The 24,865-nt window shown below is 43.7% G+C and overlaps 1 protein-coding gene across 3 annotated transcripts in view; it reads right to left on the bottom strand.

Moving 5' to 3' along the window:
• Positions 1–24,865, bottom strand: part of abr (ABR activator of RhoGEF and GTPase) — a 123,540-nt gene that overhangs the window by 83,909 nt on the left and 14,766 nt on the right. The window contains exon 1 of one of the 3 annotated variants that reach the window (XM_079355971.1): positions 20,174–20,568. The exons of the other annotated variants lie outside the window; for them this stretch is intronic. Coding sequence (XP_079212097.1) covers positions 20,174–20,234 — 61 coding nt within the window. The 5' untranslated portion in view covers positions 20,235–20,568. Of the gene's footprint in view, positions 1–20,173; positions 20,569–24,865 lie in introns of those variants that run through there. 3 annotated transcript variants of the gene reach the window in all.

Genomic DNA, 24,865 nt, shown 5'->3' with positions numbered 1-24,865 from the left:
TCAGACTTCCACATGTAGCCCAAGAATATTTATTTCACCATGTTCCTGAGATCAATCAGAAAACATCCTGAAAATGTTCTGCCAGTGTTCTCGACAGAGCAATAAGACTAAAGCCTTCACGTTACACAAAGTCTACTTTTCAAACATATGACTGAGTGCTTCTCCAACTAATGCCTTCCTGTCCTAATGGAGTCTCAAAGGAATCGAGCCTGACGTGCTGCACCAAGCTCTGACGTGTGACGTTTCACAGCAGCGGCTGATTTGCAGCAAAGAAAACAAAAACAATTGCGCACCATTCTCTTATAATCAGAGTTTTTAAATGTGAATGAATTTATTGAGACAGGAAATGCAGATGGACAGGAAATGTGGAGAGCGAGAGAGTGTGTGTGTGTGTGTGTGTGTGTGTGTGTGTGTGTGTGCTTTCTCATTGTTAACTGAGAACAAAGGCTCCATATACTGCATCCCTGTACCTGATAGCTACTTAATAAATCAAACCACTCATGAGAATAGTTGAAGAAGCTCATACGTATTTGAAGGGATGACAAAAAATACAATATGGGTGATCCTTTGAAGGGGTCAGAGTTGAAGGGATGAAGGCTGGCGATCAGACAAACACTGATCTGACCACAGAGGAGCATTTTACTCCAACATGATCTCTCTGATGAGATTTACACACCGACAGCTGGCCAATGAATGACAATGAATCCCAGGGATACAGATAGTTTGGAAGTTCTCCTGAGAATCACTGTGTGTGTGTGTGTGTGTGTGTGTGTGTGTGTGTGTGTGTGTGTGTGTGTGTGTGTGTGTGTGGTAGAGATTGTTGCATAAGCAGCCTGTTAAATCTTCAGTCCCATCCTTTAATACTCTGCCAAATACTCGCTCAGCCGTTGACCTCCCTTCCGATGTCAGCTCACATCACCCTCACTGTTAACCTCTCCTGACAGACAGCCAGCGATCTACCTGTCACTCTTAATAACTGGCCCTCGTTTCCATAGCAGGGGACAAGGGGGGGGGGGGGAGCTGCCATGGAAACGGGCCAGCGAGATGCAAATGCTTCCTGCTTTGCCGATAAGCTGTTGCGCCACGTCCAGAGGTCGGCGGATGTGTCCTGAAAGCTGTGTATTATGAGGAACAGGAGACGAGAGAAAGTTTGAAAAGTAGAAAAGCTTGAGTCATAAAAAGCAGCCGAGGACACGACACAGAGAGAGAAAACACACACCGCCTCGTAAACAATACACCTCTGCAGGGATGGTGTGTTTCTCTCTGTGGTAGCGTTGGCTCTTAAAGTCTTGTAGCAAGAGAAACTATAAAAAGGATCTACATGTTGTGTAGATGTCACAATACCAGATTTAAAAAAAAAATTGATACAATTCTAGTAAAAAACATTTACTATCAGGCACCTTTTTGGACACCACAGCAACAAAATTACAAATCCTAACGAGCCAATATTGGGTCATTTATCGCGTTCAATGACAAAACAAAATCTTGTCTTAGAGTTGGATTTTCCTTGAAAGGCAGTGGACTATGTGCAGTGTGTTTGATTTCACCCGCACCGCAAGAGCGCGAGCGTAAAAAAAGGTTGGAGAAAAGCGGCGCTCTCTCCTGAAGCGTCCCCCTCGTCACGCCCACGCCGTGCAGCTGAGTGACACCTCGCCTGTCAGGTGACATCACACGGAGACACCCTGCTAAGAGAAGCATGAGCCGCAGGCGTGCGGGTCTAACTGTTCGGAAGCCAAAGCCAAGAGTCAAAAACGACTACTCCTTTAAGCTCACCTTCATGCTTCGATGTCTCGTAGCCGTGTTTTAAAGAGAAGGTTGTTTTTGTGTTTGTGTGTCGAAGAGGAGGATTGTGGGTACGGGCCGGGATGTGATGGGTGAGTCAGACTGCAGAAACTGCTGAGGCATCCGTCACGCAGACACCATGTCCACTGGGCTACTTGGGACTGACAGACGAATCCATCACACACACACACACACACACACGCACACACACACACACGCACACACACACACGCACACACGTTCCTACAAAACATACAACTCCAATCAACAGACAACCGTGGCGCTTTGTGAAAACATCACAAGCGCAGAGAATATGTTTGTATGCAAATCAAGTTGTCCTCTCCACGGCGGTGCGTTGAGATAACTCACACCGCCGTCGCCTCGCTCTGCACCCACTCTAACACAACGGAGCGGTAGCGATAGCAGAGCGAGGATTCTGTGTGGGTGCGGACAAAGCAGCAGTGGCAGCAGGTCGCGTGAATGTGGTGCAAACACTACTAGATGTTGTCTTAATCAACAGAGAATGAGTCAGCTGAAAAGTAAACACGCGTGTCTTTAATTCAGGGCCGTTCATTTTCATAATCCTGTTATGGTGAAGTCCAAGAGGATGCACATGGTCCAACCTCAATCTATGCACATTACTTTAGTGAATCGCTTCACGCTTTAAAGATCTATTCATTTCTTACTCTCATGATCGATCACTAAATTGTCAAATATTTCCCTATAGATCGTTCTTTGTGCATATCAAGCTACATATAGTTGGGAGCCAGAAATTAAGCAAAGTGTAAGCCTGACTGTGTTTTAAAAATAAAAAAGGTACAAACAGCTGTTTTTCAACAAGTATAAGGAAGAGGAGAGAGGTTTTTCACAATGATTGTATAAATTGGAATTTTGCTGAGCGGATGTTGGTGATTAATTACGTTTAATGAATGAAATGACTAAAGGGGTGGGAACTTTTGGAAAAGTTTATACTTCTTCCCATTCCCTTTTTATGGAACGGGATGTTTCATGTACGTTATGTATTTATTTTGCTTTAAGAATTTATTATTTTATTTTTTGTATTTTTTTATTTAAAAAAAAAAAAAAAAAAAAACAATCATTTGCATCTCCTCAAGTTTAAAATCCCTGACATCAGTGAGGTCATTCCCACGGTAAGAAAAACCAAGTGATTAGAGAGAAGCTGTTTAGTAACCAAAGTGCTTGTCTGCTGCTTCATACATTCAAGTGGACTGCTCACATAAAATGTGTGCAAGAAGGAAACTAATCTCCATATAGTTTATCCATAGCACCAAGGACCAGCTGTTTAAAAACTGCAAACTTGTGAATTCACGGGAAGGAGAAAGTTGCTGCTGCAGCGTGAGAATTTAATCAGGGAACAGTTTTGCTGCCTTGCTCAGCATTTTATTTTTTTATTTTTTCCCTCCCTGAGTAGGACAGGATTACATCATGCCCTGCAGCCAGCGCCAGCACTGTGTGGGCATCTAGAAGCAGCCCTGCACACTGCTGCTCGTGCTGTAATAGAGGACATGGAGTTTACAAGTCGGAGCATGCAGTGCATCGTCCAAAGTGTCTTCTGGGTAATTTTAGAGACAACTGAGAATTGGAGAGGGTCACATGATTCTTCAACCAGCTTCAAGTGTGCGTGCTTTGTTCCAGTCTTCGCTCACTCTCTGAAGATGTCAGTGAGCTCAACCATCAGATCCAAACCTCTGAGGGGAAAGATGGGGGAAAAAAAAAATAAAAAAGACTGAGTGATTCCTCCTGCTTCTTATCACTCTGTTACTCTCCCTCCTGTCCTCGTGGAGCCATGACACCGTGACAGTACACCAGTGTTTTGACACGTTCGGTCATTCCGTGTTCGTTAATGGCGAACATGCAGCCTTTCACACCTCCCCGTCCTCTGCTCGTCAATCAGGAGGTGACACAGGGGAAATTAAAAGCCTTTATGAAGGTCTATCCTTACTGCCTGTGAAGTGTACATCAATTTAAAGTATTTCAACCTGACAGGAGGCTCTGAGGACAAAGGCAGCAGCTATTCAGCTTCACTCCAACAACCTATTGAAGTCCAGCTCACGCTAAAACATCACATAGGGAGATGTAATAAAGACAGGCGCTTTGACAAGTAAGTTCCTATTTCTCCAAACGTCGCAACATTCTCCTTCACAACCTTTTCAGAACCGCGCATAAAACTGTAAATAAATGAGAATGAGGCTCAGAGCTTTATCATTCCTCTAAAAATCCAATCCTGTGTGGTGGCCAACTGCACCATGGATTCATACGTCAGTCCAGCCAACGTCCAAGACAAAGTGCAGCACCCAAGTCACCCTGCCTCCTTGAGAACTTGTCCCCTGAAAATCACAAACAGGGATGCGCACACAGCTCTTGGGTGGCTGGTTAGCAGCAGCGCAGGGACTCCATGTTTCCGCATGTAAACCCCAACATGACCCCAGGGGTCTGCGGTGAACCGATCTCAGTAACGTCAGAGGTATTGTGTTCTGTCGTGACGTGGATTGTTGGATCATACCATCATTATCTGATTTAAACGAGTGTTGTAGCGCACGCGCGTGAGGCCACACCGATTGCTCAACCCTACAAGCCACAGTGGTGGGAGGAAAGAAAAAAAAAAAAAAAAGGGAATGTCAATACTGATTTGTGACAGACAAAAGCTTCAGATTGAGTCTCTCAGTCTTTGGCGTGTTTCGCTCTCTTACACTCAGAGCAGAGTCAGCAGTCTCTCACGCTCATCGACCGAACCGCTCCACCTCCACCTCCTCCTCCTTTCAGTGTTTACAATATCCCCAAACCTGATCTCCACCACGACTGAGCAGGTCCTGCCTTCACCTCCTGCGCAGTCCGATGGTTTGCCAGAACGTCCTTGAGACCAACTAAAGCATCCAAATGTGCAAATATTGCACCTTTTATTTTCTGTGAACTAGAATGCAGTAAGTGCGCCGAAGATGTGGGGGGTTTTTTTGTCTTTGCATTATTTCTCTAGATGGAAAAAAAAAAGAAAAAGAAAGGAAAGCAACAAAGTTAAACCTGTCAGATGACGGCAAACAGCCGCTAAGCAGAGAGGCAGGTGTGCAGCGACAGTTCTTCACTGCCTGCTGCTTTTCCCCCAGGAGCCGTCTCAACTGTGATCAATCCCACCTAGGAAGCGATCAATATGCAGGCACAGCCACCTCGGCTCAAGCAGCTGCATTTACACACATGTGAGTGAACAAGCATCCTCGGGAGCACACGGAGACAGATGTTTAGAGAGTCTCGCTGCGCGCAGGTTCACAATTCCAGTCTGTTATCTCTCAGCCTTAAATCTGGAAGCGCACTGATAGATCAGAGATGATGAAGTATTGTTATGTTTCACACACGAGTCCAACATGAAAATATATTCAACCACAGCTCTTAAAATAATGTTTAAAATACTTCATTTAAGACTGGTTTTCCTTTTTTAATGACGACGATGCTTTGTGGAGGGAAGCACAGGTTTGTGTAAATCACATATATAGTATAATAATTACAGCCTGGGCTTACACAATATGAGAAATATTGATCTGTGATTATGTTGTTCAATACACTGACAATAATATGAAGCGCAAAATACTAAAATGACACATTGTGTCAATGGATTGAGAAAAAAGGGGAGGTGAGGGTGTTTTGTTTTTTTTAACCAGAATCCCAGTGTGACATCACAAGTAAAGAAAATGTGAAACAGAGCATTTTTCTCTGTGTTGTAAGACACATTCACATTTTGTGGCTCACTACCCACTCAGGTTATCCAAATACGTAATAATATATTTCATAATATGTCCCCTTTAAACCAAACTTCTTCTTCTTCTTCTTCTTCTTCTTCTTCTTCTTCTTCTTCTTCTTCTTCTTCTTCTTCTTCTTCTTCTTCTTCTTCTTCTTCTTCTTCTTCTTCTTCTTCTTCTTCTTCTTCTTCTTCTTCTTCTTCTTCTTCTTCTTCTTCTTCTTCTTCTTCTTCTTCTTCTTCTTCTTCTTCTTCTTCTTCTTCTTCTTCTTCTTCTTCTTCTTCTTCTTCTTCTTCTTCTTCTTCTTCTTCTTCTTCTTCTTCTTCTTCTTCTTCTTCTTCTTCTTCGAGTTTCCCTTGAACCAGCCATTGGTATGATACAACATGCACACGCTACACATCTATTTAAGATGTAAGCACTGCTGGCAACAAGCTGAGAGCTTTAAGAGACTAATGATCTAAAAATAACCGCAACATGAATTTTACATGAACGCAGGATATGGCAGGTAGGAACACTAATACATACTAAGCCTGTGCCTCGGAGAGATGTCGTGTTTTTGAGCTAATGTGCTGATGTGTGCTGAAAACTGACACAACATTGAGGCCTATACTGGCATGTGATTGGACGGTATTTAAATACATTAGATCACTTTGTGGAATTGTTCTGCATTTAATCACATTTTACATGAAAGATTGGAAAGAGTTCTGCAAATGATGTTGAATTAATTACATTTATTTCCTTTACGGGACGTGATTGTAATCTAATGCAAATATATAATCCAGAGATTATAGAGAACACAGTGGCCTTTCTTTAGATTCAGACCAAAACGTGCATTTATTCTACAAATTAGACGTCCTGTCTCTACTTTCTTCTGGCTTGATGTGACATTATTGCTACGTGATGCTAACTGAGCCCACGTCTGAAGTTGTGAGCAGTCTCTGAGTCATTCAGTCGAGGGTCTTTGTCCCCCTCTTCTCACTGATCCATCCTGATCACGATGATAATGGGTCGCCTCCTCGGATACAGCCAACCACTGTGCTCAGGAAACAGGCTGAGAACACTTTAAAAGGTCAATAAGCAACAGAACTCCCACACAATCGTTACTGCAGAGAGTGAGCGAGACAGGCAGAGGGTAGGAAGGTAGAGACAGCGACTAAGTGTTGAGAGTTAATGGGAGATGACAGGAGAGCTGCCAATCCAAAATCTAAACCCTAACAGCTTGGAACATCTCTACAGACAGCTGAGACTTCCACTTTACTCCGATGATTCTGATGAACAATGTGCGCCCGTTATCCACTCCACAACCTGAGCACACGTTCAGAGCCCTTCCCTGCTGGAGAGGAGTCACATAAAAGGCAGTGTTGTCCCTTTGTACCTCGACTGAATGACAATCCGACTACAGCTGCATATCTTCATGTGGCACGTGCCTGAAGCCAGAGATAAGAACCCCGCAGAGTCAAATGCATGAATTCCCCCCCCCCCTTCTCCATCTCACCCCATTCCTGCAGCCCCCAAACCCAACCAACCAATGTTACCATGGCAGCCAGCCACTATACATTGTAATTAGCCCTAAATCCCCAAGGTTTGGACCGGTTTGATACGAACCGCTGCCTGCATAGATTAAGGCAACCACTGTTGTGCAAGGGGGCCCAAAGATGGTTTGACTGCGCACACATGAGAGGTTGCACTGAAAAGTACACAGCTCAGGCTGCAACTAACAATAACATTAATCTACTCCTCGATTTGTTTTTTTATTTCAGCCCATTTGATTCATCAACCGAAGATTGTGATAAAATTGCTTCTTTTTGTATCAAGACCCACGTTGTGCTTTTACAAAATACAAAATAACAACATCAGCTCCATGAATTCAAAAAGCTGAAACAAAGAAATATTAAAATTTTTGCTAGAATTTTTTTTTTTCTTTTTTTTTTTTTAAATCATAAAAGCAGCCCAACGGTCATCAAAAAAAAGTTGATATGCATCTTTTAGCTAAATAACCACTTCAAGAAACTCCGCACTAATCCTGCACACAGTGGCTTGCACAAACATTTACCTTTTTATCACAAATTCGTGATGCAACCTGGAATTCAAAGAAGATGATGGAGACTTGCAAAGGGTCTGTACTTTACCTCAAAGCTTCTAAACCGTCCTAGCATTAGCAATCAGGTACAAACTAAATCCTACACGTGTTCTGAAGAGTTTTCCATTGCACAAAAAACGTCTGTATTCAACATCAGCAGAGAAAAGTACGGACGGACTGCAGCTCCAATGTGTGGGCATCTACACCTACACTGCATGCGTTCGTGGGCTTCTCTTAATGGAAACTGGCTGAGAAACAAAAAGGCGAGTGAAGCTATTAAAAAGCTAGCGCATGTCGATGGGCCTCAGGGTAACTCCTGCAGTGATTATTGTAGTGTGGATGTATTGCTCTCCAAAGCCCAATTAGATGATGAGCATGATGCAGATTAAAGGCAGAGACACAGTCTAGGTGGGTCAGATAGAAGTGTAGAGCCCTGAGTAGGTTCATCACATCACAATAACACGTTTAGAGTTTCTGTTCATGAAAGGACACACACACACACACACACACACACACACACACACACACACACACACACACACACACACACACACACACACACACACACACACACACACACACACACACACACACACACACACACACACACACACACACACACACACACACACACACACACACACACACACACACACACACACACACACACACACACACACACACACACACACACACACACACACACACACACACACACACACACACAAAAAGAGACTTATATTATCAAAAAGAGAAACCTTTTCCCTCCGGGAGCCAGAGTCAGTATGAAAATTGGATGGAAGAGTTTGTGACAAAGATGAAATTTGTCCTGAAACTAATTACGCTGCAAAGACACGTGGAGATAAAAGCTGGCAGCGTGTGGGCGAACACTCCGAGCAAGAAGACATCAAACTTCCTGCAGGATTTCACTCTTCCGAGGACATTTTGTGATTCGTTAAAGCAGATGACTTGAATGTTTTATGTTCCGTTTTTTGCTTTGTTTTTTTTGACCCAATTTATAACTCCTACGGACAACAAAAGTCCCAACTGTTGAGGAAAAGCTGTCGACAAAAAGCTCACCATTATTGTGGAAAAGGTGAAACAAGTCGACATCCTGTTGAATGAAGCCATTGTGATTATTAACATGAGAATCTGCCAACGCTCTGCTGCATCATTGTGTGCATAACAAACTGCAGGAAGTGAAAAACTCTTGCACAGGATTGCACCATCGAGTCAGATACGCATGTGGCATTTTTACTTTCAAGCTTTCAATAAAAGGCCTCTGGGGCTAAAAAGTTAGTGCTGCAATAAGAAGCTGCTGGTTTAAGAAGAACACTTTAGCTGAGCTAGTGCGACTTTTTAAAGTGACTCACAGGTACTTTGAAATACAATTAGAGGAGCTGCACACGTTGAGTAGAGGGCTACATTGTGGCTGTCTTTAGGTTATCATCAAAAGCTGAGAAAAAAGAAGCAACCAATCAGAAAACAAAGGAGCAGCTTCAATGTACCTTCAGAATTTAACTCCGTATTTCCACGTATTTGAAAAGGAGTAAAGCGAAGTGGCACTCCGGAGAACACCAGCACCAACACCATTCACTGATTTATTTCGAATGTGCCACCGGAAATAGTTCTATAAAAGATACGTTAGTAAAAACGAGTGCAGCGCGACAACTGATGAAGTAAGAGAACACACACACACACACACACACACACACACACACACACACACACACACACACACACACACACACACACACACACACACACACACACACACACACACACACACACACACACACACACACACACACACACACACACACACACACACACACACACACACACACACACACACACACACACACACACACTGCAGGGAGACCTTGTGAATAACACTCCATTGATTTAGTTTCTAGCATCTACAAAAGGTCAGAGTTAAGTGATGAATAAACAGCGGGTGGAGATTTAAAGGAGTGGCCTCGCCATGTCAGTCGTGGACTGAAGTGATTTCAGCTATTTATGGAACAGAAGGACAGATACACAACCATCAAGTATCAAGTAAGCCGGAGGTTGATCTCTTTTCACTACAATAAAAAGTGAAGAAAGAGAGAAAGAAAAGCATGCCATAGCTTAGAGAAAATAAATGAAAAAAGACGTTAATATTTGATCATATAAATTAAACAGTAAAAGTGCTGAAAGATTAAATATTGATGAAATCGACAATTTTTTTCAAGCAAAAATAGCGTACACTCATTGTTCAGTGCATTAGATGACTTGACTGCAATCGAGAGTGAGTAGGTTGAATGAAGATTTGAAAAGGTGTTTATTGTTTTGAACTAAAAAGTGATCTTATCAGATAAAACAAATGTTGCTCATCCTCCCTGTGAGGGACATCACGTGTATTCAAATGGAATCCAATAATCTGCAATTCATATCTTTATATGACGTCCAGATATGTTTGACTGTTTGTGAGTGTTACTATGGCGCGCAGAGCGGATAAGATCACCATTACAAACTCAGGACTTTTTTTTTTTCACTTCATATTTCTGTTTGGTTTTGGGTTTTTTTCTATTTCTATTTTTTCTTTTCCCTTTCTCTCGATGCTTTTGATGTCTCGTGACGCACTTAGACATCTGATATACAGCACATAGAAACTTGACTTGACTTAACAACACTATTTAAATTGACATTTTTAAACTAGATCATATAAATCAATCATTAAAATAGCTTTCAGATAAAGTCCCACCCCGTCCCCTGCTACACCTCTTAAAAGCTTTGTTTACCCTTCACTCACATAGATGCGTCTTTTTCTTCTCATCTCTTCCTTCCCTCACTGAGAACTCTCTTTATGACTTTTCGCCATAAATCTTAAATCATACACACTGAAAAATGTAAACACACACACACACTTATACTAAAACAGAAGAGACAGATGACTTCCTGGACTTGCTGTTTCTGAAACAATCTGCGGTAAACATTTGGAGAGTTCAGATTTACTTCCATTGATTTAAGGAGGTTGGAACGAGTCACTTTCAGAAAACCTGAGGTGGTATATGACCTGGATGTTTTGTTCACCTGAGTCTGTCTGAATGAATGGTGGGTTTCTCGAGTGCATCCATCAGCCCTCTCAACTCATAATGGCCTCATCTTCCTTTCCTCTCTCTCCTCTCTCCTCCCTCCTCAGCCCCCCCAAACCCCCCTCCTCTCTTCTCTTTCGCTCGGCTAACCTGAATGCTTAATGATGGCACCGTGCCTTCCCGGGAGCAACATAAACATGCCCGACACACCATTGGCCGGGGAGGTGGTGTTACTCTGAGCCGATTGGCTGAGGCGGTTGGGTCCTGGGTGGCAAAAGATGTCGTGGTTGGTCGTTACCATAGCCCTGCAGGATGACTCCTGTCCACACTCACACATAGCTGGAGCCCTTGGGGGCACGCATGGTGAAGGGTCCCCACAGATTCACGGAACACAAACACGCTCAGACACATGACACACCCTCTAACATCAAGCACAACAAAGGATTCGCAGAGCTTCTTCCACGCGAAGATGAGAGATAAACGGCATTAGAAGAAGATTTAAGCTAACGCTGCTATCTGAGGTGTTAAAGTAAGATTACAGCAAGCTTAAACCGCAGAATCCTGTGAAAAGCAAAAAAGGCTCACCTGTGGTTGATTACATCATTTTTTAAATTGGATTTAAATCACTAAGTGGGACGTTTATTATTGAGAAGAGATGGATTAAAAAAACATTATCAGAGCAGACGAGTTAGAAGAATCAAGCACAGCTATGTAGTGTAAAATGTCACATCTGAACTGTAAACAGCAAGCATCATTACTGACAGAAAACAAGCGATGCAGCTCTTGTTTTTCAGTATTTGTTTCATAAATTCAAATCAAATAATATTTGAAAGACAGAGGTCACCTTCTTTATGGTTTTATAAATGGCTGACTTTTGGACAGTCAAAGTCCATTTTTGACAGCGAGATGGTATAAAAGATACTTCATTTGTTTTTTTCTTTAAAGTTCACTACAAGTTTGTTTGTTTTTTAAATAATGATATAAGGTGTCCAAGAGCAGCGTTCACCAGGGAGGGTAAAATGGTTTGTGGGGATTGACAGGCAGGTTTGGTGTGGCATCAGCAACAACGTCGGACCATCGGAGTGAAGAAGGAGCTGGGCTGGAGGGCAAAAAGTTTGACGTTGCAGACGATCTGTGGGACAGCTGTCACCTACGCTCTTGAGTCTGTGCGGAGTGAACGCAAGAGTGAGACTGACGCAGCAAGGGGGTCAGGAGCTGAAGACATGTTGAGAAGGCTCGTATTGAGAGAAGACAGTGGGAGGGGGTTCAGGAAGGTGCACGTAAGAGGGGCTTGACAAACTGGAACTGGAGCGCGTAGCAAGGTAGACGGACCCCTAAAGCACACTGAGGGGATTACAGCTGACACAGACGCTTCCTACAGGAGCTCAAGAAGGTTGAAGAGGAGACATGTGGGGTTACTTGTTTAGCCTGCTGCCACTGTTACTGCAACCGAGGGGAGCAAAAAAAACCCCAAAAAAACCAGGATGGGTGAATGCAGATTGACCTATATATTTTATTATTGAAGCTCTGCCTTTGAGTGACAGGTAGAGCTAACAGCAGCTCGAGGTACTTCATTGCTTTTCTGTCACCACTAACATGTCGTGTTGTAATTGTTAAGCTACATTCAATAGCAGAGTTTCTAAAAGCCGTTCATTAAAGATGTTGTGAAGTGACAAAATATGCAGTCTACTAGTCTGGAGTTTTCATTGTATGCCACAGTGGAAATCCTCAGTCAGGAAAATGTCATTTCAGCTGTTTCATACCAAGTCAGTCCAGCCCACGTAATGTGAGAGATGTTTGCTTTAGCGTATTTGTTGTGCGTGAAAGAGCCACAACAACATTCTCTGCTGAGCCAAAACGCCATTTATTATTCACGAGCTGTCGCTGAACGAACCCAGCGAACGACCGTGGCTCGGTACAACCCCCCAGCAGGGATGTGCAAGAGGGCGAGGAGGAGCGAAATGATGTTACAACTCTTCAAATAACTCTCTACTCCTCTCCTTTCAGCTGGATTCACTCAGTTGGAACCGTCAGAAACTAAATATAACCGCTGATCTGTGGACAACCTCCGGACAGGAGTTTATTACAGAGATCTGCCAAAGAGATACTACTTGTATGACATGAATACACGGGCATGGCAAATGATGAAGTTTCTGAGGGGTTTTTTATCACTGAATTCCATCATATTTTTGGATTTATTTTGTTTTTTCTCACAGTAGTGGCTGCAACAAGTTTTTAAAATAAGAGAATTGAAGAACCCAAAACCTGCACGATGATTCACATAGACCTGGATGAATCCTTTTAGTCTGAAGGTTCAATTTTCATTTCAAATCGCCGCTTCGCAATTCCCACGGGTGAAAAAATGCGAGTAGTGTTAGGATCAGCCATGTTCTGTCTGCGTGAAGAGTGTGTGCTTTTCTCTACTTCCACCGAAATAAGTGAACGTCTGCTATCTTCTGAGGTGTCAGTTTGAAGAGATGTAAAACAATAACTGGATCTCTGGAGATAACGGGGATTGTTGTTCGAGGTGGATGAGAACATTGGGTTGTTTGCTTTGCAATCAGAACATCCAGTCTCTCTCTCTCTCTCTCTCTCTCGCTCTCGCTCTCTCTTCGGCTGGTCGACGCTCAACGCTGGAAGCGTTTGGTTCTCCCTCTGCAGCATCACAAAACAGTTTCTTGGCAGTTTTAGGAAAAAAAAAAAAAAAAGTGAACATAAAGCCGATTACATAAGCCTGAACCCTTCTTCCAGGCCCAATGGGAGGAAGATGCTGAGCACAGAGAAGAGAAGCAGGCGGCGGAGAAAGAGGCAGAGGAGATGACGCTGTTACATAACAACACAGCATTAGACTGACTCAGATTCTCTCTCGCTCTCTCCCTCAGTGCTTGAGAGAGAGAGGAACCATCGAAATATCTTTTTCTATAGCGTCCAGAGAAAAGGAGGGGACAGCGTCAAATATTGATCGGCATAATGGAGGAGCTTGTACAGAGGGACGACAATGATTTAACACTCGCCATTCAGCGGACTCGATTACACAACACACACATTTAATTGGTGGAAAGCGATACCCTCTGACTGCAGAGAGCTTGATTTATGAGCACTAACAGCAGGTTATTGATTGATTATTGTTTGATCAAGCATCTTCGAAGCTTTTGATTCTGAATGAAGGTCCATCCTGTTTAAGCATTGCCATTAAAGACTAATGAGTCTGAGTTCTTCTCCTTACAGCTACGCAGCTGCCTGTTCTTACTTATTCCATTTGGATGACTTTGATTGCAACAATCCAACTTCGATGGTGTTAGAATATTTGCAGATCAGGTTTGTTTTTTGTTTTTTTTAATTTGCAGCAAAGGCCTTGTGACTGGTTGAAATCAGAAGTCTGATATTGTATTGTGATGTTAGCATGTGAACTCTTCCAGACGCTTAAACGGGAAAAAAATAAACATGTATTACAGAGTTTGACTTATGCACGCAGGCTGCTGGGATGAAACCGCAAGACCCTCAAAATATATCTGCATCCTAAAGATTGCAAAAATGTTTTTTTTTTAAATTGTTTTCTTTGCGTTGATGATATTGAACGGCTGAGCGCTGAATCAAAATGTCAATCAATATTGATGTATTGTTCCACCTGGACTCTATATGATGCCGTGGGCTTTAGAGGTCAGATTGCATTGAGAGACAGAGGATATTGTGGGGAGCTGTTGCCTGATAGTCCTGACGTACGTGTAGATTTAAACATGCAACTGACTCAAAAAGGATCATTGTTATTGGAACACCAAATCTCACAATATGACTCAATAACACATTTATATCCTCAATCAGTGTTGGATTGGCTCTTCCAAGCACATCTTCTGAACTATTCCCAGCTTACCACAAATGTGGTGGCTTCCTGTACGAGGACCCTTTTGATGTGTTGGTGAAACCACAAATGAGATGTTTCGGAATCCCATTGATCTGCTCATGTGGAGACATGGGAGGCTCAAACAGGAGAGAGAGAGAGAGAGAGAGATGGGTGTTTTTGGAGCAAGCAGGTTTGTGCAGAGAGATGATGAACGAGACCTCAGCGTGTGCCCTGTATAACGCTCTGCTGGGAAGCTCTCCAGGATCGCTCTTTTGCTGTGTGCCTCCCCTCTGCTGAAGCAGCCCTCGCGACAGCCAAGTAACAACTAACATTAAACACTCAGAGACAGAACTGGGGCTGGGCTGAAGTGAGCCAGTGGCACTGGAGAAGGCTCCATTTATTAAGAGTTGAAGAGGGGAAGCAGGACAAAGGTTTGGCAGCCAGAGAAACACACTACTGTGAGGAAAATGGTAAAAAAAAAGCTACTTGAGCTTGTAAAGCGCTCCTCTATTCTTCTGACTATGCAAAGTGCTTTTACACAGCATGTCACACCTACAACATTCAGACACTGATGGGAGCGGTTGTGACCATCAGGTTGAACTGACTCCCATTCACATACACTGATACGCCGCAGACGAGGCAGCAGGAGCCATGCTGTTTCTTGCCCTCGGACATATCGGACTTGTTGCTGCAGGAGCTGGGAATCGAACCCCTCCAACCTCAGAGGCGACCGACTCCACCAACTGAGCCACGAGTGTGCAAATGCGCTCACTAAAAACTGTCGGCATGCGTTTCATTTTCAATGTGCGACTTGGTTCTGGAAACAAGAATCACACAGTCTTTTAACTAAAACACACTTCCAGGAATGTCTGCAGTGACAGGCAGGGACGTGGGATGAAAACAATACATCTGTGTTTCTATTAAAACAGGGATTTTAAATGACTCTTAAACTTGTGCCTGCTGCACACACACAGGGGTTTTTTTCTCACTGTGGATTTTTGCTCTGATGAAATTATAAGAGCTGTGTGTTTGTTTGCCTGGATTAAAACGTCAAGGCATGGTAAAAATGACACGTTTGTACATCGTCAGTTCCAAACATGATCGACTCTGATTCACAGATTGGACTTTTAGGAACTGACCACAGCTCATATTAAGTTAGATGGCACGAGGTCTGACAGCAGATTACTTCCAACCAGAAACATTTCTTATACATTAACTCTTTACAAACTGGTTACTGCCCTGTCCTGCTGACGTATTTTTGACTGAACTCACGTCCTCCCTCAGAGCTGCACACATATTCCAGCCCTCCTCACTGTGGCTGGGATTAGGGATCATCTTTGTGACTTGTGCATGTGCCAACTCGGCTCTGCCAAAACGCCTATATTCGGTCTCTTACATAATCCAGCTATCCTTTGAAGTAGCTTTAGCATCACATGGCTCTGAAGCTAGCCATGAGACGAGTCTGGCTAATTCTCAGAAGGTTACAGTGCAGACTGACTGACTGGATGCAGATGTGACGGCTGAAGGTTGGTGACTGAAATGATCGCTCAGCAGTCGATAATCCTTTGACGGTTTATCAATTTCCTGTTTTCCTGAAAAAAAGGAAAACTTAAATGTCTGTGATGTCTTACAAACTACAGCAGACGGCTGCTAGCCACCAGTGTAATGTCCCTCTATGCTTATAAGAAGTCCTTGTTGTCCCCCAATAACAAACCTTCAGGCCCTTTGTTTCTTTTGAATGAACAGTTTCGATCATTAAATCCTTTATAAAGACAAAATAAAAGCAGCTGTATTGTTCAGGTTTGTGACAAGTCTTGTACAAATATTCAAATCTGGATATGGGGAAGAGAAACATGGTGAGAGAACATTTCTAGAAAAGACTAAATGAAAAAACAGTTCCCCACTGTATTCCCAGTCTCTCACACAGTCTGTTTGCCCTGAATAAAAGTTGTGTAACAAAGAGTCTCAGGTCAGTGGTTTCCAGGACAAATCCACTGGGACGCAGGGATTGATACAGGATCATTAGAACTTCCTTTTTTTTCTCCAAAAAGACAAACCCTGGCCTAACACGTCCAGATAATCTATCAGTCCTAATTTAGGTCAAAGTCGGAGCAGCACAAATGAACTGCATTCATGAGCGAAATACACAAGCAAAGCACAAGCAACAATGAAAAATAACACTGTAGTAACAAAGATGTGGGAAAACAGAACAAGGTGAAACTCTGAACTAGTTAGAGACCGACGATGAAGACAATGGCACCACCGAAATGCTTTTCTAATCAGATCATGGCTTCACCCTGCTGCATAACATAATAGAACTGAAAAACCTTTGTGTGTGTTCGTGTGTGTGTGTGTGTGTGTGTGTGTGTGTGTGTGTGTGTGTGTGTGTGTGTGTGTGTGTGTGTGTGTGTGTGTGTGTGTGTGAGAGAGAGAGAGAGAAACACTCTGGGAATAAAAAAAACAAACATATTTGATCAAGACAAGAGGGGAGACAAAAAAAAAAAAAAAAAGAGGGAGAGAAGCCAGGAATGAGAGGTATTGTGTTCAAGCATTTTGTAACACACAACACACACAGGCACACACACACACACACGCTAATAGCCGCCTGGGAGTCTACCACTTATGCTGCTGACTGGACAAATGGGCCAGAGGATGACTGATGAGAGGTCTGAGCCACTAGATTTGGTTTGGGGAGTGAGGAGGAGAAAAGCCGGAGGAAATGTTGCCTCGACTGGACGTCGGACAAAACAGGACGACTTCGGCCTCTCGCGGGAAGCGAGGCAGCTGTGGCTTTGAGCATCCACTCCCACTTTGCTCAGCCAGTTAAGGACGTGTGGTCACCGCTTACCAATAAAGCCATTAACACAGATCCAGTGGCTGCAGCGAGAGGAAGCGATTACAGCCTCGTGTTTGGTAAACCCCGGGGGTTTATGTTCTTGTGAGCGTTGTGCTGCCGAGTTGCGGCCTGTGGAACAGTGAATGGGTCGTTTCCAGAGTCAGTGCAGGGAATTGAGGGAGCGAGCCTCGCTGCGGTGCTTGAAAAGCTCACAAAAGTGGACGTGTATTTTTATTCCCCTGAGTGGAGAAAAGAGGTCAGTTCAGCAGCGCTGGCGTAACAACACACACACTGAGGTACACACACGAGTACAGGAGAAAGGAAGTGGGATGCTGAAATGACAGGTGCATGAAAGGCATCACATGCCCTTTCCTCTCACAAGAGCTCACAGTGAAGCCTGTTGTAATGTTAATAGTCCGTCTCCTATCCTATCGTGCCCGTGCAGCCTCTCGTAGAAATTCAAATGTGTTGAAGCACATCAGGTGTAAAAGTGTGATGTAAGCAGTTTGTGTTCACACTTCACAGCAATAGTCAGATCCAAAATAGCAACATTAAAAGAGTACACAGACTGAGTGTGCAGCCCTCCCTTCTTCAGTATACACTCACACTCATCTATTTGTGAAAAGTGGATAAGTCAACGCCACATATCCAGTCAACAGTCCTGGTGTTTGTTGTGGTCGTATGCTAGCTTGTGTTTGTCAGTGATATTCAGTGTCCGGTCATTTAACAAAGAGAAAAAAAATGACTCACGTCCTCTGCAACATAAACCAACATAAACACCCCCCCCCCCAAAAAAAAAAGAAATGTACTTGACAACGCTCAGTGCCGATTTAACGCAAACAAAGTGAGCACTCAGCTCGTTAAGAGCCCTCGACAATCAGGCCGCAGCGAGAGAACATAAATCACGAGCGTTGGTCGGGCATCGTGAATATAGTGTGACCTGACAGCCAATCACAAACTTGATCCAATCACACAGTGTGTTCCCACTCTTAACATAGGCAGCCCACCTCTCATTGACTCTGCAGTAGTTTGCTAATCCGCTTCCACGTCAGCTGCTTTACAATCAAAGCCCATGCTTGATCTAAGTTTTGTTGCTATGAAGCGTTTCATTTGGAGCATGTGTCTGTCTTTGATACATTTCCTTTGTAAATTGTCAGCATAGTTAGTTGAAGCCTCCAGCTTTAAGAAGATGATCAGACAGGAAGATATGATATGATATTCTCAGAGAGAAACTGAGGAGCAGTTAGTTTTGGAGGTCTCTTTAAGTGTTGTGTTAGTAGAAGGGTAGTACACAGTGACAGTAGGCTGTATAAAAGTCAACACAATGAGTAAAAAAAATAAAAATTCCCAGCCTTTTGTTCTCTGCTCTGAATGTGTCGTGTTGATTGGAAATCTTACAAAGACTTGGCAGATTAACTTAAGCTAATGCTAACGCTAATTCCTGACTACAGTTTTGTATTTAGCGCACAGATATTGTAGCAGTATCTTTGCAAAAAATAAAAAATAAATCAAATCAGCATGTTCCCTCGCAAGTCAAACGATTCATTTGTACGTCTTCATTTTATCAACATCACACACCTTGGAGAGAAACATTGACGGCCTGGCTGTCACACCGTTGTTGGTCTTACATTTATTCATTTTCACACCTCGTTCCTTCAAAAGGATGAACGCTACAGAACACTGTCACAGACGTAATCGTGGACAACATAAGCACTGAATGAATTAATCCACGCAACTCTTCCAATACAGATACCAATGTAATAACATGACTGTAGCGTATTTGTCCCTCACTGAAGAGCATCAACCACGGCTGTCCTCAAAACACACCTCTGACCACCAACATCGCTTCTCCTCTCCATTCACTCCAATCCAATCCTCTCTGCACATTTGTGACACAGCAGAGCTAATCCCAACAGGCTGTGTCATGTGCCTAAAACTCCACACACACACACACACACACACACACACACACATTATACAGGGAGACACACACGCAGATCACAACAGAGCACAACAACAAGGAATCACCGCATTGCCTGATGTATAATCTCTTTTCAGTAAAACATCGCATCCCATCCAGATTAAAGCATGAATAACTATCGTTTATTTTCCTGTTGTGCAAATCATCCCTTTTAAAATGTTCATGTTGTAAAAAAAAAAAAAAAAGTTACATTTTTGTTCATTGAAAGGAAAGAGCCGGCCAGTCTAACATGGAGAACAGAGGATGTCCAAAGTGTTGTTGTTGCTCACGGTAACCTGACAGCACTGCTCTGAAACCCGCCCGAGTGACCCGGCATACAGTGAGACATGTCAGACTGAGTCTCCAGAGCAGCATGAAGACCACAATAAAGAGCGGATTAAAAATTCAACATCAGACAGCTTGTGTCCTCGATGGGTTTGGAACATAAAGTTCCACCTCCAGCTTGTAGGAATGACTCACACTCTCCCACTCTACATTTTCTCTGGGCTTTCCTCTGTGTCTCACAGCTAGTAAAAAAAAAGAGCTCAATAACAGCAAACATGAGTCGTTTCCATTAAAGGGGAAGGAGAGGGGGGGGGGGGGGGGGGGGGGGGGGGGTGACCATGTTGTTATGGACAGCCAGAGTGATGCACAGTAATTGGAAGTCCAGAGAAAATGCAAAGTGTTCTCTGTGGGCATGTAGCTCCGCGCTTGTAACGCAAACAGGCAGAGCATGAGATGGAGAAGGAAGGAGGGGGGGTGCTGGATAAAAAAAAAAATGGCAAGAGGTAAATGGGAAGCGAAGTGTGCAGGAGAGTAAATAGAAGGACGGATGGAGGGATACATACTGCTGTACAGCGTGTCGATCCAGGAGAGCCGGGGCAGACCACGAGCGCTGAGGGGCTCCATCCTCCTTCTCTGTCAGTCTCACTCACTTCTCTTTGATTTCTGTCCCTTTTTTTTTTTTTTTTTGCTGCTTCTCGCGCTGCCTCTTTCCTGTTCCTTATCCTCGAAAAACAGCCTTCATCTCCCAGGAAGAAGCGGTGAGAATCATTTAGAGGAAAAAAAAGCCAAAAGACACCCGCGGGTCCAACAGGCAGACGAGCAAACAAACAAGCGGCAGGAACGCGAGTACACTCACTGTGTGTGTGTGCGTGTTTGAGAGAGAGAGAGAGAGAAAACAACAGGCTGGAGACGACCACCGCCGACCGTTGCTAGGGGAAGGGAGAAGCACTCCCTCTCTCTCTCTCTTTGGCTCACTCGCTCGCTCTCATCCACCCCTCCTCTCTCTTCTGCGCGAATGGCTCATCAGCCTCTCTCTCTCTCCCTCCCTCCCTCACTCTTGTCATGCTCTTGCTCTCTCTCTTCAAGCAGAGGCAGAAATTTGCAAAGTGAGGCATTATGATTGTGCATCAACCAGGCTTATGTCAAATGTGAAAAAAAAAACAACAACCCAACAATGAGCTAAATCTTCTCGTGGCTCTAACCTCTTTAAACTCAACTCCCAATTCAGAAGTGGAATCTTTCTTTGAGTTGAAGCAAAGTGCTTTCTCCTTAAATAATCCAGTTTTCAAAGCTTCCATCGTCGTTGTCTCACTTCGGTCTTTCTTTTCTTAAATGACAAGGCAAAGCGCCAAAAGTTAAACTAGCCGATGATTGAAGCACACAAAACATCAGTCAAATACTATTAGATGATTTCTGTCATAAACAGTACGAAGGCATTTACACAGTTTTAAGGCATGCACATGGCAAACAGCCGAATAGAGAGAAAAAAGCAATAAAGTGGAAACAAATGCACTTTCACAACATGTTCCTGCTTCTTCAGGAAAAACATCAAGTCGTCTTTTACACTGTTTCAGGTCCTTTCAGCTGCAAAATGAAATGTTTGATAGTCCTGTTATGTTCTCACACAGTGAACTGACACAGCACATGAGAATGCAATCACACTCAATTTCTTTAGATTTCAACAACCTAGTCAACATGTACAAAGGTCAGTTCACTGCTGTGTGAAGTTCACACCACGATCAATCAGCACATGATCACTGCTTCTTGGCGTCCGCGCACGACGACGAGGAGCTGCTGTGATTTTGAACAGAGCGAGTCATTCATCTCGTCCGCTGGGTTCAGATGTCATGTTTAAAGCCAGTCCTGTTTTCTGTTCCTGTGGCCACTTGCTATGCCCCAACCCTCGTCCACACACACACACACACACACACACACGCACACACACACACAGAGGCATGTTGGAAGGACATGAAAGGGACACAGACATGAGCAGGGGTGTGTCAAGGTGGCTTGGCAGAGTTGAATTCTGGTTTATCAGCTGCCACAATACAAAAAAAAAAATCCTGCTAAAATGGAAAACAGCCTTGGAAAGCTGTGTAGCAGATCTTCTCTCCTGGAAATGAGTTTTCAAACCCTCTTTTGTAAGACTGAAAACAAGCTCAAAGGATGGCTTGTTTTTATTTAAACAGCAAGAGCAAAAAATAATTGAAAAAAAAAAAAAAAAGATTAGAGTGTTTCAAAGAATATTCACATTTTTACTCGGCCTTATGGGCCCATTAGCTCATTTAACACGAGCTCTCCTGTTGCATCTCTTACCGGAGACAGATCTGACAGCCTCACCTCTTATCGCCCTCGCTCTTTATCAGCGTCTTTATGAACAATTGTGCTTACACTGTTCGAAAAATTAGAGACGAGCATCACGCCAGCAGCAACAAAGCCTGATAGGAAACCCTCCCCTCAAACCCCTGTCAGGTCCTCCACCTCCCCCTCCCCTCTAACCACCACGGGGGAGGAAAGAGGGGAGCACTGAGAGGCAGAAAAACTTCAATTAGGGCACAAAGGCTGACAGGAGAGGACCCCCCCCACACCAATCTCTGCTCCACCACCACCCTCGACACGAGGAGCACCAGGCCCCGAGCATCACTCTTTGTCTGGATACAGAGTGCTTATGTACCAGCTGGAAGAAACACACACACACACACACAACAGCAGGGCACCCCCAGAGCTCGTCTAGCCGGGGGTCATATTCGTTTGTGTGTGTGTGTGTGTGTGTGTGTGTGTGTGTGTGTGTGCATTTGTGTGTGTCAAGGCATTTAATGCATGCATGCTTGCCTAAATGTATATTTCAGACACTAATGAATATAAATGTATCATTACGAAGGAAGGAAAGAAAACTGGCATGATGAAGTCAAGGTTTGAGGGGCACACACACACACACACACACACACACATATTTACACACTCAAAAATCCCACACACACACACAGACACACACACACACAGACACACACACAGACACACGGGTTAATGTAAAGGGAAAGGCAGCAGGCAGAAGCAGGCACTTCATCAAAAATAGATTTATCTACTGTACAGAATCACAAATCCTTTGTTTTCAATCTGGGACAATGTGGTGTTGCAGTCTCTTACAAATCCACACACACACACAAACACAAACACAAACACACACACACACACACACAAACACACACTGCGATCGCTCTTCCAATGTGTGCACTTATTGTGTGTGTGTGTGTTCATGGACCTGACTTCCAGAGTTTGCCCACCTCCCCTCCTGAAGACCTCATGATTCAAGGGGCAGAGGCAAACAAAGAAAACACACACATGCCATGCCTTAGAACACACACGCACACACAAACACATGTACACACACACACACGCCATGCCTTAGAACACACACGCACACACAAGCCATATATGCAAAACATGTCAAGCAGCATGTTGGTCTTTCTGGAGCACCACAAATGTACATGTATCAAATATTAATAACTTTATAGTTAAGAAGGGCCATTACCAACTGTCTCTGTGTAGACACACACACACACACACACACACACACACACACACACACACACACACACACACACACACACACACACACACACACACACACACACACACACACACACACACACACACACACACACACACACACACACACACACACACACACACACACACACACACACACACACACACACACACACACACAGGTAGGAGCAGCTGAATCTCCTTCTGGCTGCAGATGTTAAGGGGGGTTGGCTAGTCTGGCTCTTTGTATCATAACAACAACACTCGACACATCACTGATGATTCATTCTCCGTAAAGGTCAACATTCAGCAACAGTCGGCTACTGTGTGTGTGTGTGTGTGTGTGTGTGTGTGTGTGTGTGTGTGTGTGTGTGTGTGTGTGTGTGTGTGTGTGTGTGTGTGTGTGTGTGTGTGTCGGTATAAAGAATAAAAGGATAGGACTGAGACTTAAGGTAATTATTATTTTAAATGCCTCAGAGTGGTTTTCTTTTGTTTGTGCTGAGGAGGGAAGCTGCATTCTGTTTGATCAGCTTCAAGTAAGTTGGAGCCTAAAACTACCTGCAACAGTCTGTGTATGCGTGTCGATCGAATGTAGGCTACATGAATCCAAATCAATAAGACAACACAACACGCTTCACCCCGAAGAGCAGCAAAGTCCAACAACAAACAACACAAACACACTGATCTGCATGATGCCCAAACTCCTCTTTAGGTAAATAAATAAAAAGCTTTATTTTGAAAGCATCAATAAAAAAATATAGGAACGAGCAGAAAGGCACTCCTTATCAACCCTCTGAGAAACGAGTCTCTGCAGAAGAAGAGAGAGAGAGAGAGAGAGAGAGAGAGAGAGAGAGAGAGAGAGAGAGAGAGAGAGAGAGAGAGAGAGAGAGAGAGAGAGAGAGAGAATATGAATGTGTGTGAAAGTTAGACAGTGTGCAGGAGTTTTCTTGTAATTTGTTTTCTTTAAAAGTAAGAAAAGACTAATTCTGTTCTCCTGGCATCTGAAGGGATTTTGAGGTTTTAAGTTTTTACTAGGACCACTCCGTCCAGTGTGTGCGTGTGTGTTTGTGTAATTAGGCAGCCCATGGTCCACCACCAGCCAATCAAAGTGCCACCCAACACTTGCCCACCCCTCCACCCCCCTCTGTTCTGCCCAGATACCCCTGACCCACCCACATCTACCCATCTCCGCCAACATTTGCCCCCTCGGGATAATTGGGGTGTTGGTAGGTGGTCTGTTGATTGTACTAATTTTCCAGTCACTACCACACTCCAACTGTAAGGCACACTGTCCAAAGAGGGGGGGGGGGACACAAATGTGCCTAATCTGTCCTTATTACCAACCTGCTTTTAAACAAACACCCACTCGCTCAACTCCCAGTACTGGTGCTTGTGTATGTGTGAGTGTGTGTGTACAGTATGGGGTCTGTGAACACACACACACACACACGCACGCACACACAGCTGTGTTTCCATATGAGTGGTTTCAGAAGGCTTAATGAAGCGCTGAAGCGAAACAGAGTTCAAAGAAATACAAATGATTTAGGTTAGATGAAATGAGTCCTGGCAGAGAGAGAGAGGGTGTAATAAAAACTCTAAAGGGACACATTTTAAATGTCTGCGTTAAATGTCACCTGCTGATTAATATTCGGAGGAAAAACAATATCATTGTTTTTCTTTTAAAAGACTTTAGAAGACAGAAATAA

The sequence above is a fragment of the Symphodus melops genome, assembly GCF_947650265.1.
Source record: "Symphodus melops genome assembly, chromosome: 11".
In the NCBI taxonomy this organism is placed as follows: domain Eukaryota; kingdom Metazoa; phylum Chordata; class Actinopteri; order Labriformes; family Labridae; genus Symphodus; species Symphodus melops.
Note: the sequence above shows the minus strand (reverse complement) of the source record. Positions and strands in the feature narration are given on the sequence as shown.